This window comes from Vigna umbellata, chromosome 1, assembly GCF_029865625.1.
Source record: "Vigna umbellata cultivar VRB3 chromosome 1, Vumbellata_1.0, whole genome shotgun sequence".
Classification (NCBI taxonomy): Eukaryota; Viridiplantae; Streptophyta; class Magnoliopsida; order Fabales; family Fabaceae; genus Vigna; species Vigna umbellata.
Window position 1 is genome coordinate 9,534,675 of NC_142165.1, and position 18,921 is coordinate 9,553,595.

At 30.4% G+C, this 18,921-nt stretch overlaps 1 protein-coding gene and 1 pseudogene across 1 annotated transcript; one reads left to right on the forward strand and one right to left on the reverse strand.

The window, feature by feature from the left end:
• The first annotated feature begins 676 nt into the window (after positions 1-676).
• LOC124828301 (protein trichome birefringence-like 33) lies at positions 677-3,888 on the forward strand. Its single transcript, XM_047301559.2, has 6 exons — positions 677-997; positions 2,354-2,573; positions 2,695-2,866; positions 2,967-3,166; positions 3,267-3,425; positions 3,510-3,888. The coding sequence occupies exons 1-6, from the start codon at positions 814-816 to the stop codon at positions 3,847-3,849; spliced, it is 1,275 nt and encodes a 424-aa protein (XP_047157515.1). The 5' UTR covers positions 677-813; the 3' UTR covers positions 3,850-3,888.
• A 13,696-nt stretch (positions 3,889-17,584) lies between these two features.
• LOC124826709 (abscisic acid receptor PYL4 pseudogene) lies at positions 17,585-18,768 on the reverse strand (annotated as a pseudogene).
• Positions 18,769-18,921: the final 153 nt, after the last annotated feature.

Below are 18,921 nucleotides of genomic sequence, written 5' to 3' on the forward strand. Positions count from 1 at the left end.
AAAATAATTTAATATTAACAAAAACATATTTTTTTCCACTATATCAGTTGGAAAGAAAATGAACAAGTTGTCGCAATCACACCATTACAGTATTGCCATGTGGTGTGGTATAGCTTTCACCTACTACTGGGACACTATTAAAGTATAATTTACTACCTTATAATTGTGTATTAATTTTAAGAAAAAGAAAAATATATAATTTTTGATGACATTTCTCATAAAAGTTGTAATAACTTTAAAAGTGTCAAATCCTTATATTTTCGAGCATTTGATAAAAACAATGAAGTTCAAGGTATTGACATGAATGCTTTGATTAAATTGATATTTATTAAGATGTTTGGATAAAATTTGTAATAATTTATATTGTGTAATCTTATTGGCTGGTCAACTATGTATGTTTCACAAAATTTCATATCAGTCAATTAATACATTTATTAATTTCTATTTGCATTTTATTATGTTGACTCATGGTATTAAAATAATCTAATTCCTTAAGTTTAGTATTACTTTGTAATTAGAATTTGAGTTTAATCTCTCTCGTTTATGTAAAATGTGCTGTACAAATAACATTTTTTTATTCTGCATGATGCTAGACTTAATCATTACAAACAAATATATACAACCTTTGTATATATATATATATACATGAGACAGAAATTCAGGTTCCTTAGTTCACACATTTCCCCTTTTATGTTTGAAGTTTTTCAGTTGTGATGTTGTTTCACAGAAAGCAAAAATTGGTGGCTATATTAACGTAAATAACATCGAAAGAAAGAGATTTAGGTTGAGTCTGGTGAAGGTGTTTTGTTGCAGATGAAGGCACCATTATCAGGTTCTTCTTCCATTCTGAGAGGCAAGGGACGTCTCTCTCCATACCTTTTCACACTTATAGCTTTCATCCTCTTCGTTGCCATTCTTTATGGCCAAGACTTCATGTGCGTCTTCGACGAACACCTCCAAAGCTACTCTTATTCTGACAAACCCTCTTCCACAACTCGTGAGTTCTTCACACTTCTTTCCCACTTTCTTTAAGTTTCATCACAAATTTACTTCATACAATATTCTTCCACAGAATTTTGCTTTTTTCTGTTGTTAAGAAATGAATTTTAATTTTAACTTAAGAAATAAATTTTAAATTTAATTTAATTTTACAAAAGAGAAAACTTATACTTCATTTATATATTTTAAATTAATCTTTTATATATTTTAAATTTTTAAATTGATCTTATATATAATATTAAAGTGAAACTTCCATCTTTATACGTGAATTTTGTTTAATGTTTATATTAATAGGATTATTTATTGTAAAAGTAATAAAGGAATTGTTTTCCTCCATATATATATATATATATATATATATATATATATATATATATATATATATATATATATATATATATATTCCAAACTTCCTCTGTTAATGTTCAATTAAAACTGTTTTTAATGTATATGAGAGTTAATTTAATTATCAGAAATTTTATTTATAAAGATTTTTAATTATTGAAACTTACAGTTTGAATATTCATAGAAGTCGTGTTTTTTTTTATAGTGAGTTATTTACTGGATTAATGATATTTATAAATAAGATATTTTTTTAGTAACCGTTTCTTTAGCTTTAGACAAGCTTAACAACTTAAATATTTTATGAATCAATATATGGAAATTTGGTCATAAATAAACTCAATTAGCTTTATATTAATGGTTTTTCAATAAGACTTAATTATATTAATGGTTTTTCAATACATTAATTTTAGTCCCTATTTTCTTTTTGTAACAAAATTTTATTAACATGAATGATGTTCGGTGATATTGCATTAGAGTGACACAATGTTTTATCTTTTATAGGTTATATCATCATTTAAAACTAAAGACTATGAGGAAAATACTAAATTAGTAAAATTCATTTTATATTCATAGAGATAAAAGAAATCGAAACTTTATTTAAAAAGGACAAACATAATAAAATAATATGTATTACAAAACTATTCGGAAAATATTTTTACAAATTAATAATTATTACTTTTATGATATTTTTGAAATATTAGGTCATTTTAACTTAATTTATTGAAAAATATATTGTTTGAAATATATACCTAATTTTTAATTTATTAAGAATGTTAGTATGAGTCTTTCTTTTTATTGTTTAAATTTCATGACATCAGTAATCGTAATCATGGAAACATTTTACATATTTATTGATTTATAAGTAAGGATATTTTTGAAATGATAATATTAAGTAAAGTATTTATGTAAACACAAATATTTATTTTAAATTGGTTTGGATTTTACTTTTATATAGCTTAATAAGTAAGGAACGTATATGATTGTTTTTTTGTTGAATTATGAAAAAAAGAAAGAGTGAAACAACATAAGGTGCCGTTTGCGGTGGGAAAAACAGAGGAAGGATGTGACATCTTCAGTGGAAGTTGGGTTCGAGACGAGTTGAATCGACCATTGTACGAGGAATCAGAATGTCCATACATTCAACCACAATTAACTTGCCAAGAACATGGACGACCCGATAAGGATTATCAACACTGGAGATGGCAACCACATCATTGTGATCTTCCTGAGTAAGCTCTGTTTTTTTTAGTCATGAATAAACAAAAAAGTTAATACTTCTTGTGTTTTATTGAAGACAAGTTGAGCATTAAATTTGATTTATTTCACCGATTCAACCCAAATTTATTGTAGATTCAATGCTAGTTTGGTGCTTGAAACACTTCGAGGAAAAAGGATGATGTTTGTTGGTGATTCTCTTAATCGCGGTCAATACGTCTCTTTTGTATGCCTTCTCCATAAACTCATTCCTAATGATGAAAAATCAATGGAAACCTTTGATTCACTCACAGTGTTCACTGCAAAGGTAAAACACCCTTAAACTCAAACACTTTTGAAATATTTCTAATCTTAGCTTTATATCTATGCCTCATATTTCTTGTTATTGATTTTACGTGTTCAATCAGGAATACAATACCACAATTGAGTTCTATTGGGCACCTTTTCTTCTTGAATCAAACTCAGACAATGCCGTCATTCATAGAATCTCTGATAGGATTGTTAGAAAAGGTTCAATCAATAAGCATGGCAAGAATTGGAAAGGTGTTGACATTGTAGTATTCAACACCTATCTTTGGTGGATGACCGGTTTGAAGATGAAAGTATTGTAAGTTCTTTTTGTTCTATTCAAATATCTATCTGTTCATCTTTCACTTTTTTTTTATGAAGTTTTAGAATAATACTTTATTTGTTCATGTAATCTTCAGACTTGGATCTTTCGATGATGAAGTAAAAGAGATTGTTGAGCTCTCAACAGAGGATGCGTATCGCATGGCTATGAAAAGTATGCTTAGATGGGTTAGGTTGAACATGGATCCGAAGAAAACTAGAGTGTTTTTCACAAGCATGTCACCTTCCCATGGAAAGTGAGTATTATTTTTAGTATTGTTGCTACCTAGGTAGGACATTTAAACATGTAAATAACATAATGTTTTGGAAATAAATGGCAGGAGCATAGATTGGGGAGACGAAGAAGGAGGAAATTGTTACAATGAAACAAGTTTAATTGATGATCGAAGCTATTGGGGCTCAGATTGTAGGAAGAGTATAATGGAAGTAATTGGAGAAGTGTTTAGCAAATCTAAAGTGCCTATTACGTTTTTGAACATCACACAATTGTCCAGTTATCGTAGAGATGCACACACTTCAATATATAAGAAACAATGGAGTCCATTGACTCCAGAGCAATTAGCAAACCCTGTTAGTTATGCTGATTGTGTACATTGGTGTTTACCTGGCCTTCAAGATACTTGGAATGAGCTTCTGTTTGCCAAGTTGTTTTATCCTTGACAACGTTTCAAATATAAGAGATATTTTTTCATTCTTTCATGTCTTTTTTTATATCTCACACTTCAAATGAAATTGGAAAGATATAACATCATGCTCATCACAATCATTCTTTGTTTATTTCAAAGTGATGTTCAAAATGACATACACTAATCAAAGAAATTGGCTACCTCTATGTATACATTCTATTATCGATATTTGAAGCCCAGTTAGCATCACAATAGGCTATTAAAGGAAATGAGCAATCAAGAGATGCAAAATGGAAATGCAAACCATAAAATATGGTATCCTTGATATAAGTACACTTAGAGGTGGGCAAATAAAACTGAACTGCACTGTACTACTAAAATCTGTACTGAACTAAAAACTAATTTGTCTAAACTGAACTGAGCTGTAAACAGTTCAGACAAACTGAACTGAACTGTTTTTTGTTTTATCAAACTGGACTGAACTGGAGTGAACTGAACTATACTAAATTATACTAAACTACAATATAAACTAAACTAAACTACTAACTATACTAATTTTAAACTGAATTGTACTCATTTTAAACTGAATTATATTAGTTTTTAAACGTATAACAATACATGTTCTTTTTAATTGAAATTTATTTTAATATTTTTATTTTATTTTATTCATAAATGTCTTACAAATTAACTTTTTTAATTATTTGATATTATTATTTTCTATTTTATTTATATTTGTTTTATTATTATATGTGTATGGAAATTATTTTATTATTTATTTTATTTTATTTTATTTTTATTTTTTTATTTATATTTATTTTGTCATGAATATTATTTTACTTTTATATTTATTTTTTTAATTTTTTATTTATATTTTTTTGTTTTATATGTGTATATAATTTATTTTATCTTTTTATCTACTTATTTTATTTTAAAATAATTTTTATTTATATTTATTTTGTTGCCTCATAAAATTGTTTTATTAATCAATTATTTATTATTTATATTTTATTATGTAAAAATTAAACTAATATTTATTAATTATTATAATATAATAAAAGATGATACTAAAAAAGTTACTCTTAATAAACGTTTGTTAATTTTTTTTGTCATTTGATATTTCTATAATACTAAATTGTACTAAACTACGATATAAACTGAACTGAACTACTAACTATACTAATTTTAATCTGAATTGTACTAGTTTTAAATTGAATTATACTAATTTTTAAACTAAATACTATAACATGTTCTTTTTAATTGAAATTTATTTTAATATTTTTTCAAAACATATATAATTAACTTTGAATTTTAATATTTAAGTTAATTTTATATTTGTTAAGAGTAAATTATATCCCCTCATAATATTATACTATCCTCCATTTTTATGTTATAACAATATATAATTTGATTTATTTTAACTGTTATAACAAATCACATTTCTCTCTCTTGAAATATATGAATATTACATTCTTTTTCCTGCTTATATTAAAGTATATAACATTAAAACTCAGTTTTGGTATTTTATTTATTTATTTTTACTTTTTTAGTCTTCTAACTTTGAACTGTATAAATTTAATATTTTAATTAATCATTTAATAAAATTAAATTTAAAAAAAATATTTTACTTTTATTACTTAAAATAATATTATTTAAAAAGTAATATATGTTTATTGATAAAAAATATAAAAATTTGTGATAAAAAAATTTTGTCTTAAAAAATTAATTATTAATTTTTTTATGTGAACAGTTTCTTTTATTGAATATTTTAATATTAATTAACGTTTTCTTGGCAAGATGAAACAGTTGAACGAGAACTAAAGAAGAGGAAAGAATAGATACAGTTCTCACAGTTAACTGAATTGAAAGTGTTATAAGTTCAGTTTTTAAAAACTGAACCATAAAACAGTATACTGAACTTTTAGTAAGAGTGGATCAGTTTTTTTTAGTATAATATAGTACAGTTAACTATAGTACAGTACAGATCAGTTATTTTTGCCCAGCCCTAAGTACACTTAACAATTGGCCATTGATATTCAAGAGGTGTAGCCGTGATACGAGTATCAGATACATACGTGGATAACTTAATTTTGAAAATAATAGGATACGATAGATTATATATGAATATTGAAAAATGTACAATAATTCTTAATAACATGATAAATATATATATATATGATTGTTATTGTGTGAATTAAATTAAAATTACATGTATCTAAGTTTAAAAAAATTACAAATTATTATATAGATTAGATATTTCATTGATAAGTATTAATAAAGTACTTTAAAGTATTAAATATGGATACGTGACCTAAATTAAAATGTTAATGCATCATAAATATTGTATAACTAGTTAAAAGAATCAAAATAAAAGTATTAAATTATCTTTTCTTAAAAAATATTATTAAGATACTTTTTTTACAAAAATATTTTTGATACATAACATTATGTAAAATTCGATAACTTATGATAAATATTGAGTCTAATTTCAGCTTTAAAAAAATTTTACTTTTAAGTGAACCTCATTAAATATTCTGAAAAGTATTTTCAAATTTAAAAATATTTTCGAAAATACTCAATTTAAAATGTGTTTTCCGTAATAAGCATTCCAACAACTACATTTTTTTTTTCTTCCCAAAATTTCCTTCTCATCCACCCTTCATCATACTCTGGATTCCAAATAAAAAATGTGTGCACGGTTGGATTTTATATTTAGGAAGGCATCCACCCGCAACTTATCTCTTCTTCTCCACTCCATTTATTCGAGCTCCACCCACCCAATAGTAATAATAGATTGCTACTTCGGCTTGGAATCGACGGCGACCAAAATCATTCCGGCGCGTATGTGTAACTGAATATTTCTTTTTACACTCTTTTCTGCTTATAATAAAAGGACGTAGATCAGGAATTTTATAAGACGTTTACCCTTGTGACGTGAATAAGGGTGTTGCTCCCTCCACCACTACACCTTTCTCCCTCCACCTCCTATTTACTATTTTGTCCCTAATTAAAATTTTATTTTTAGGGTTATTTTTTAATTTTACCCATTCACAACCTATTCCACTAATAACCTATTCTAGTGTCCCGTACATGAGTAAAATACTTTTCTTTCATTTTAACATTATATTTTTTCCTCTCTTTCTTTCGTCTCTGTGAGATACTACAAGTTGCAAAGGTTGGTGGTGGTGGAAAGAATTATCAAGCAGTCTCCCTCTCGTGGTGTAGTGTCACTCTCGTGGTGCAGTGTGTGGAGTGGTGCAGTGTGTTGCTTCCTCAAGGTGCGTATTCGAATAAATCTTTAAATAAAACCCTAAAATAAAAAACGTAACCTTTAAGACATCCGTTGAAGGATGTCACCTCAGGTTACGTTTTTTATTTTAGGGTTTGTTTTATTAGTTTATTCTTTATTTTGGAAATATTTTAATAATTTAATTTAAATGTTTTGATTTATTATTTTTGAATATATTTTTAATGTATTTTAATAATGTAAGGAAAATGAAGAAGAAAGAAACGGAGGAGGAGTGAAACGAAGAAGACAAATGGGATTGCAGAGTAAAACGGAAGACAAATTGTTAAACGGAAATGAGAGATGAAAAGATTGGGTGCAGGGAGTAAAGTAGGAGAACTAAATAAATTAAAATAGTAAGAGTAAAAGTTTTAATCTGAGGATATAATTGGAATTAAAAAAAAAATTGAGGAGGTGGAGGGAGAAAGGTGTGGTGGTGGAGGGAGCAACACCCTGTGAATAAACTATCAATTAGGCCCATCAAAAATTCTGGCCCAAGTTTCGGCCTTTTCATGATGTTATTATTTTAGGCCCATGATATGATTGATATTCACACTCTTCCCCTCTTACCTATTCTACCCCTTCTTTGCAATTTAGTTCCTTCTTCTCTCCTACTATCATATGATGTGATTTTAACTTTTGGATTTTAAAAATACACAATTTAAATTTAATTTTTTATTTTATATATGTTTTATTTTTCAACATTAGTATAATTGAGTTCTCGACTTAACATATTTATTTTAAGACACCATAAAATTAATTTAATTAACTCAAATATGAAATCAAAATCACATATGAGAATTGGACTAAATTTTTATATATTTTAAAATTTAGAAACTAAAATTAAAAAAATCAGAATCGTGAATCATTTATTAAGAAAGGATCAAAATTACAATTTAACTTTAAAAATAATTTTGTTCGTGAAGATACACATTAGGAAAATTCACTTTTGTTGAATAAGATTTTAAAAAGATATATAAATAAATAGTCGATTAAATATAATAAATATTGATATGTATTTTATTTAGTATAAAAAAAAAACCTTTACAATATTAGTGCAGAAAAATTTACTTTATCAATATGTATTTAGTTTTTAATAATTTTTATATATGTTTATGATATGAAAATATTGTTAATATGTAACTAATTTTTAAAAATCACTTAGTTATAAATTTATGATGAAAAGAGTATAAATTCCTTCCATGTGGTTAATAGCAATATAATATTTTTTTAACAATATATGTAATAATTACTAAATACTAAAATTATATTTAAATATTTTAACTATTGACTGAATTCAAATAAAATTGAAGTTTTTGTAATAGTTATTTTTTTATACAAGACACATCACCAAAAGTGCATTTTATGTAAGAAGAAAAAGTGAAGAACTGGGGAAGATAATACGTGTCAATATCATCTAGCTGTTTACGTCACTGGAAAAAAAAAATTGAAAAGGACTATGCATGAACAGAAACAATGCTTAGCAAAAAGCAGGTGCATGATTGTGATGTTTATTTTTAAAATTGAAGTTTTGAAATAAAATTCTAAAATAACATAAGTTATTTTAAAAAATGTATATTTTACCACATATTAACATTTTTATAAGAACTATAAAGTTACATTTTATTCATTTGATAAATAGTTCTTATATTTGGACATGAAATTGTTAACATTTTTTCATTTAAACATGTCCATGGAAAGTGCAAGTTGAAGTGAAGATAGTGTTTAGTGGGAAACAAATACTCACCGATGAATTGAAGAGAGGATATTTTCTTCGTTAATTCCTCTATGGTTCAATATTTTTAATTTCATTTGATACGTTGATTTTAAAATTAAAAGATAACATTTATTTTAAGAATAATTGTTTTTATAAATGTCCAACGCAATGGTTTTATATATATATATATATATATATATATATATATATATATATATATATATATATATATATATATATATATATATATATATATATATACTATGTGGTTGATAATGAACACAAAAATAGGTTCTTCATGGTACTCCGTCACACACGACAATTCTTGTCATGCATTCATTTTATTGTGGTGCAAAACAAAGTCTAAAGATAAGAAATCTTAGAAGAAATTATTAGTCATGTGTTCTTGATCGGACTCTCCTGAATGTAATATATTTTAAAGATTTTCAATTTGTAAAAAAGAATAATTTATCGTATTCTTTGCACGCATTCTAACTCCAAGAATTGTGAATATTAGAAGACATTTTCACAAAAATGAAACAAATTAAAATGTGTTGTAAAACAATATCTCAAGATGTTATAACTAAATGTTGAAAAGAATAAAAAATGTAAATTGTTACTCTTGCCAATTGGATACGTTTATTAAATTAAAAAGGCTATTAAATAGCACTCACATAACATAATACATGAAACAGAACCTATACAAGTAGTAATGGCTAAAGAATAAAAAGTGTCTAAAAGTTAGGCATTATCATGGAGTAACAGAATAAAATATCTCTAAGCATTATTATGCAGTAACAAAATAAAATATATCTTCATTTTCTCCCTTAAACTAACTTACAGCGTGTGTCAGTTTATTTCAGATAAGTCAATCATTCTCATCTTCATCCTGAGTTTTTGAAAAACTTTCAGTTTTAAAGCCTTGACCATTATATCTGCAACCTGTTCCTTAGTTTCATAGTGCATCAACTCAATTTCTCCATCTTGCACCATATCTCTTAAGAAATGAAAACACACTCTAATATGCTTGCTCCTGCCATGCATTACTGGATTTTTTGAAAGTTTAATGGTTGAATTATTGTCTCACATAATAATAGTGCTAGTGTTCTGAATATAAGTTAAGTTTCCCAACACTTTTTTCATCCACATTGCTTGATAGGCACTGACAGCAACAACTACAAACTCTGCCTCTGTACTTGAGAGAGTAACAATTGGTTGTTTTTTGGACATTCATGATACTGCTCCTGAGCTTAGCAAGAATACATAACCAGAAGTGCTTTTAGAATCATCCTCATCTCTTGCATAATCAGAATCTGTAAAAGCGAGCATATTTTCTCTCCTCCCTTCTTATAAAATATCCCATAACTAGTAGTCCCTTTTAAATACCTTAAAATTCTTTTAGCAGCTTGTAAGTGCATCTTTGTTGGCTTAGACATATATCTGCTAATTAAACTTACATTAAACATGATATCGGGCAGTGTAGCAGTTAGATATAATACAATTTGCTTGAAATAAGTTTCATCCATGGTTGTACCTTCAATATCTTTGTTAATCTTACTACCTGGAACAATTGGGCTTTTCATAGGTTTATTTTCTGACATTGCAAACTTTTTCAACACATCATTGGCATATTTATGTTGACACACAAAAATTCCACCTAGTTTTTTTGAGACCTCAATGCCAAGGAAGAATCTCATCTTTCCTAAATCAGTCATATCAAATGCTTGCATCATAGACTTCTTGAATTTAAGCATCATGCCCACGTCATTGCCTGTATAAATCAAATCATCAACATATATGTTGACAATTAATATGCTTTCTCCAGTACCTTTTTTGATGAATAGAGTCTGCTCATTTGGACACTTTTGAAAGCCCTCTTGCATGAAATGTGCTTCTATATGACTAAACCATGCCCTTGGTGCTTGCCTTAGACCATACAAGGCTTTATGTAACTTGTAAACCTTGTGCTCCTCCACCTTTTTGACATAGCCCTTTGGTTGTTCTACGTAGACATCTTCATTTAAATTTCCATGTAAGAATGCAGATTTTACATCTAATTGAAAAATTTGCCATCCTTTGCATGCCCAAGTTCCACGATTAACCGTATTGAATCCATGCATGCAATAGGAGCAAAGACCTTAGAAAAATCGATTCCATATTGTTGAGAATACCTTTAGCTACCAATCTTGCCTTATATTTATCAACTTCTCCATACTCATTCAACTTTGTCTTGTAGATCCATTTGACTCCATTGGTTCTAGTTCCAGTTGGTAGGTCCATTAGTTCTCATGTCTGATTCTTTTCAATGGAGTTTATTTCGCTATCCATGGCTTTTCTCCATTTTTCTTGTTTCACAACTTCCTCAAATAAAATTGGATCCTCACTTGTGACATCTTGTACGATGTAGGCTTCTATCTCAGCTTCATCTTCTTCACTTAATCCTTCTCTAGTTACAAATTCTTCCATCCAGCTTGGCCTTCTTCTTTCTCTCCCTTGAATTATGTGTTCTTGTGAATTCACTCTTACTTCATTTCTAATGACATTTTCCTAATTATGCTCACTATTCGCACCATCACTATCAACTTCAATATTTTCTTTAGATTCATCAATATGTAACTCATCATCATCACCCCCACAACAACTCAGTTTCTATTTTCTCTTTATAAGTTGGACCCCAATCCCAACTCTTTTCTTCTTCGAATATGACGTCTTTACTAATAACAATCCACTTTGTCTTAGGATTAAATAGACGATAACCCTTGGACTCTTCATTAACACCCAATAAAATACAAGGAAAACTTTTATCATCAAGCTTACCTCTTTTTGCCTTTGGTATGTGCACATGAGCCAAGCATCCCCAAACTCGAAGATGGTTTATTGAAGGTTTGATTCCACTCCAAGCTTCTTGTGGAGTGATGTTCCTCACAGCATGCGTTGGACATCGGTTCAATAGATAAAAGGTCCAGTTTACTGCTTCAGGCCAGAAAAACTTGGGAACCTTTTTGGCAGAAAGCAAACAATGTACCATATTCATAATAGTTCTATTTTTTTCGTTCTACAACTCTGTTTTGATGTGGTGTATAAGTTGTGGTAAGTTGCCTTTGTATTCCATGTTCTTCACAAAACAGCTTGAACTGAAGAGAGTTAAACTCCCCTTCTCTATCCGTTCGTAAGCATTTGATGGATGCTTCAACTTCCTTTTCCACCATTTTCTTGTAGGATTTGAAACACTCCAAAGCTTCAAATTTTTCATAAAGCAAATACACCCAACCTTTACGGCTATAATCATCAACAAAGCTTAAGAAATACATTTTCCACTGTTTGAAATGGGTTATATTGGACCACAAATATCTGCATGTATGAGTTCCAAGACCTTGCTAGCGTGCCATTTACTTGTCTTAGGAATAGGATTACGATGTTGTTTTCCACTGAAGCAGTCAACACACATGATACTAGAGTTGTTGAGTTCAGGCAGTCCATGAACCATTTGTCATGTTTGTAGTGTCTTCAAACCTTTGTAGTTTAAGTGGCCAAACCTTTGATGCCAAAGGTAAGTGAGGTCAGAGGAGGTGTGTAGACATTCTTCAGTAGGTAGGGTGATAGATCTTTCGTTGAAGAGAATAAAAATAGGTAAACTCCTCTCGTTGAAATTAAAGACCAAGAGATAAATCCCTCTTGGCCGAGAGGTAAATCCATCTCGTCGAGATTGAAGAAAAAGACCAAGCGGTAAATCCCACTCGGCCGAGAGGTAAACTCCTTTCGTTGAACTTAAAGACCAAGAGGTAAATCCCTTTTGGCCGAGAGAAAAATCCCTCTCGTCAAGCTTGAAGACAAAGACCGAGTGGTAAATCCCACTCGACCGAGAGGTAAACTCCTCTCGTTGAAATTAAAGACCAAGAGGTAAATCCCTCTTGACCAAGAGGTAAATCCCTCTTATGAAGATTGAAGACAAAGACCGAGCGGTAAATCCCACTCGGCCGAGAGGTAAACTCCTCTCATTGAATTTAAAGACCAAGAGGCGAATCCCTCTTGGCCGAGAGGTAAATCCCTCTCGTCAAGCTTGAAGACAAAGACTGAGCGGTAAATCCCACTCGGCCGAGAGGTAAACTCTTCTCGTTGAAATTAAAACCAAGAGGTAAATCCCTCTTGGTCGAGAGGTAAATCCCTCTTGTCAAGATTGAAGAGAAAGACCAAGCGGTAAATCGCACTCGACCGAGAGGTAAACTCTTCTCGTTGAAATTAAAAACCAAGAAGTAAATCCTTCTTGGCTGAAAGGTAGATCCCTCTTGTCAAAGCTGAAGTCGAAGACTGAGAGGTAAATCCCTCATAACCGAGCAGTTTACACTCTCGTCAACTAAGAAGCTCTGATAAAAAGGACTAAGTGTCAAGTATGCAGTCAGTCAGCTATATAGTACAAATGACAAAGATTCAATACGTGAAACTGTTCGGCGCAAATAAGATACAACAACCTCCCTCAAACTCATAAGTCCTATAGTTAACCTCAACTAAAGTCGCACGGTTAACTCGGACTTGGGAGGCTTAATGTACTATACCTGATGACCGATCGACTAAGGAGATTCCGAAGCCGGAACAGGCAACCGACCGGCTGTCAGACAAACACTAATCGGAAAAGGTAAATATCATTAATGGCCAATTAATAAGTTTAATGGTCATATTAAATGCGAATATACGCTATTTATGAGTGATTTACAGGTAATATTGCACAAGAATATGGTATTGATGGGCAATTAGCAGGTATATTAGCAAGTATTATTGGATTTATTGTCATATCAAATATGAATTAATGAGCCTTATTGTTATAAGCCCTATAAATATAGGGTTAATGCCCAGGTAAAGGGACCTTGATCCATGTTAATAAAATATAGACCAGTTCATTAAACGGCTCCTAATTTGAGCGTCAGAGTGCCTTTTGCAGGTACCTCCTCCTCTTGCCTAAAGCGACGACCAAGCGGTAAGGAGCATTGCAACCGAAACTAAGTGTCAACCAATCGATCTAAACTGAAAACGTACAAGCGGAACACACAAGTCGAAGGTTAGTATCTCGGTCTCTCAAACCCACCGAAGCATAAATTTTTGATGTAACTTAAATTGATTGCTCTAGTCTCGTTTCATGATTAACTTAGTCTTACATTATTTTAGAATTACTCATCATTACTTGATCTTAAAGAAATATTATTCGATCCTTAATTCACATCTTTCATTAGAAGAGTTTTGTGGGGACTTCTTTGAAAGTTTGTCATTTCTGTTTTTCCAAATGATCAATAAGGACTTCTTAATCTAAAAAAATAAATAGAAAATGAGGTGAATAAATTTTCAAAGACGGTAAATTTATGTCTTAAGTTTAATCTCATTTTTTTACAATTATACTTGTGCGTTCGTGATCATTGTAGATTTTATATTTGATAAAGAATTGTGATACTGGAAAGCAAGCACAACAACCCTTCAAAAACTGACTCTCCAACCACACAGAGAGATAGGAATATTTCATTGGGATTAACGATGGTTAATCGGATTAAGAGATGGAAGAAAAATCTTGGTTGATTTGGAAAATCTTGTGCTGTAAAACGACCCCATGGGACATTTCTCTTATAATTGTAAAGTACAGACAAACTAAAGTTATGTATAAAAAAATTATGAAACCCACTTGCAACCCAACTTGCCATTGCAACGATAGTTTCTACCTTACAGCTCACGTTTCTATAATGATATATAATAATAATAGTAGCAACAACAAAAAAAAAGAAAATATTACGAAGGAGGCAAAGATTTGCAACTTGACGTTTTTTACGCACCAAGTTGAGTTCAACCAAGCCAAGTTGCTCTTGAGAGGTTGGTTCGTATCCACCATAGAAAATTAAAACTAATATATAACGTCGTAATCGAAACACATAGTACAGAACAATCCTTATTATACGGCAAAAAGTCCAAGTCACGTTCCCTTTTTTCGATTTTATTAATGTACGCAAAAGGGTTTCATTTCTGATGTTCTTTTTTGACTAATACGGAGTTAAGTACTGTATATATGTTTTAGTTACAGTCATAGGATAGGGGAAAATATTTCAGAGAAGCTTCAACGAAACTTCTAACCAACAGTGCTCTCCGTCACACACCGACTCTGAATATGGATAAACTCTGAAAATTTCTACTATATATGTTCGAGGTTTGTGAAGACTTAGGAATAATACAAACGTGAAACTCCATAATAATCAGTGTTTCGGATAAGGACTCAGGTTTCTTACTTAAAGAATTCATACGTTCTTTGTTCTCTTTTTTATGTGTTAAAGTAAATTAGATAAATTAGATAATATAACAGATCAGTTATCACAAGAGCACAATATTATAAAGTCATATCTGAAATATTTATTTGTACTAGTTGTGATAAATTTTTAACGCAGGTTTAATGATGACCCAATAACATTTTAATGAGTCATTATTACTAATAATCTTATCATATTGTTAGGTCATATTGGACACAACCTAGCCCTAGGTGGATCCGAGAGGACGACCTGATTGTATCCGAAAGAACGACCTGAGAAAACGGTTTGAATGCTGTTTGACCCTTGACCAGACCGTACAATACATACGAGACCGACGATACAACCAGATTTTGGTTTTTATTTAAGAATGTGCTTTTATTATGTTTAACTACATGCACATTCATGTAAATCTTGCTTAGTGTATACGATATTATTTAAAAAAAAATAGTGGAAGTCTTAACTCAACTCAACAAAAGTAATTTGTAAAATAAGATTTGCATTCACTTACCTACTCTAAATTGATTTTATTTTTAATCAACGTAAAACTTTTAACAATATTTAAATTTTGTATTGTACTCGATAAGCATCGAAGGAACCTTAGCCTGACGAGGAGGTTGGCCGATCGGTTAGGACGGAGATGGTAAGGAGGCGGATGTTTGACTGTTAATAAGCATTAAAAGTCAATCAATGCAGTAAGAAACGAAACATATGACGTTAATGGTCAGATAACGAATAATAGGAAATAAAATATACGACATGGATATAATATTGATTAACCGTTAACGGTTATTATTGAAAATCAAGTCTATAAATATGAGATTTATGTCCAGATAAAGACATTTTTTTCTGAATTATTACAATCTTATATAACGCTGACTTGATTGCGGAATGTTTTCTTGTAGAAAACGATCGGAATTGTGAAGAGAAGCTACGTTGGTGAAACAAATTTGATTTAGTTTTGATTTCTAAATTATATAAAATTATTGAATATGGTAAAAATAAATTTAATTAGATTAGTTTAATAAATCTTAAAGTCTTTTCTTTCACGAGTTACTGCTCAAAGTATATCCGGCTGGAATAAACATATGAATGGAAAATAATGAGTGTGCTTGGGCGATGGAATAGTCAAAGACAATTAGTCTAATCGGAATGGCTATGTATCTCTTCAATTTCTTAATCTCCAGCGGGTCACGTCCCATCTCGAGAAAAGAAATTTTCTTTATTCAGAAGACACTAAAACTTTTTTTTTTTTACAAAATATGATATTTAATTCTTTCTTCATTTCAAAACAATGATATTTTAAAATTATGACACGTAGATTAAGGAATAACTAATTGATATAAATTTAGATTTAATTTTTTTTTCTGAACGTTTATTTATTTCTTTCTTTTTTATTTACGTGGTATTATATTAATTATTCTTAATTATATGTACGGACATTGTTGGAAAATAAATTAAAAATGGAAATAAAAAAATAAAATTAAGAGATTATTAGGAAAATGTATTTCAAAAATTGAATTTCATTTAGCTTAGTCTACGACGTTATGAAATATTTTAAAAAGGAAGAAAACATCAAGTGTATACAATTGAATCTAAACTAAACGAGTGACTAAATATTTGGCTTAACTCTAGCACAAAACAGTTAGTAATTGACAAAAATGATGGATAAGATTTGAATCCATATCGAAATAAATGTCAATCTTTTGTATTTGATTACATTTTAAGCACGATTATTTTCGAAGAAATACAATAATGGAAAATCAAATAATTCATTCAGCCAAAATTAATTATTTTATTGAAAATTAAAAATTTGAGTACATTTAATAAAATATATTAAACATTGTTCAACGATCAATTTGATTTCTTCATCGCCAGTCAAATTTTCTTAATAAAAAAATATTACTTCTCACAAGTAACAATTTCTCAAATATATCTCGAAATTTATATGTCTGTGAGCGTAAATGTTATTCTAAATTTCACTTTAGTGATAATAATATAAAATAGATGACAAGAAAAAATATTAAACTTTAAAAGAATGAATAAGTTAAATCTTAAACTAGAGATTTGATTTTTTTTTTAGTAAATATTTAGAAATTCAATTTTTTTTAGTGAATTCGTAAATTTTTTTGTTGTGCAGTCTCTCTGATTAATAAGTATTCTAAACTTAACTTTGTATTTTAATCTAGTATTAATCATTGAATATTTATGAACTTCCTCACACTTAATTATTTGTATATTATGCTTCGTAAGGTCATTTTTATTATAATTAATCGAACAATCAACATGGTATACCAGAAAGTCTTAACGGGCAAGAAAAAACAGTTTAAAACATAGATAACTCATTAATTGAATATCTATTACCCTATTTTCGAAATTGAAGCATTGAAGGAACCACTTATTAAGCATTAACAACATGTTAAATATTTGTATACTTAGTTTGAGTTAGGTTTTCATGCTATATTTGAAATGAAAAGGTAAATAAGCACATGTGTATGACATAATCTCATCAAATTCAACTAGAATCATTCTCTTCTACTACATGAAAAAAAGGATATTTACATTACAGGAAGAAGATGAAAATTGAATACAAATTGAGCACACCATAGATTCGGTGCAAATGAAGCACTCGCAGTCCTCGATCAGACAAAAGAGGCAGTAGAATGAAAAATGAATAAAAGAAGAGATGGATAGAACGAAGGAACTATATAATATATATCATATATATATTATATGTCACATTCATTTCAATCATCGCAGTCTGATCTTGAGTTCTCCAAAAACAAATCTTAACGGTGTCGGTTTGCACCAATTTCAAACACGGAACGGAACGTGATTCGAAGCCGTATTCGAAACAAAAATAAACGATGAAGGAAAAGGGAAAAGAAAAAAAAAAAAAAAGAGTTTGTTTGTTCAGTGTTGACTTGCCATGTTTTCAGCGATCTGAGCGAGGGACTGCAGATTGCACCGTACGATTGTGTCCACGAAGACGCAAGTCTCCTCCTTAGTGTTACCCGGCGGCACGTCAACCACGTAGGACTCGATCACAACCGTGCCTCCGTTACCGTCGCCGTGGAGCGTCGTCACAGACCGATAGTTCCTCAGGCGGTGGTCGCCGCCGATCACGCTGAAGCTCATCACGTGCCGCTCATCGTCAAGGATCTCGAGGCGCTCGGTGCTCGAAACGGCCGGGAGGCCGGAGACCACGCGCACCTCGCGGAGCGCGCCAACGCGAATGCCGTCGCCGGTGACCACGTGGCAGCTCTTCACGAAATGCTTGTACCCCTGCGGATTGTCGAAGCGTCGCACCACGGGCCACACGGCGGAGACCGGCGCCTCGATCGCCTGAATCACGACGGAGCAGCCCTGGCCGGGCCCCACTGCGTGCGTGTGGTGCCGCGCCGCCGCCTCCGGCACGCTTCCTTTGGGCAAAAGACGTCGCGTTGACGGCGCCGTCGGCGGTGGCTTGGGACAGTTAACGCCGTTTGCTATGGCGGTGGATGCATCGGTTGTAGGGTTGAATCGGTGGAGTTGTATAGGGCAAGTCATTTGTAGTTCATGTAATAGATATATGTTTCCCTAATTTCTCTTCTCCCCCTCCACCAAACAAAGATCTTTGCTTATGTTATGTTAAAAGGGTTTTTCCTCAAATGGTTGTTGTTGCAAGAGCAAGCATATATATATATATATATATATATTTGAAAGATGTAGGAAGACGAGAGACTAGTCTTACTTTGTGAGGTTTCAAGTTAATTAATATTAGTTCAAGTTGGAGTACTTTTTGTTTCTTTTCTTAAATCATTAATCTTCCTAAATATTTAAAACTCCTAA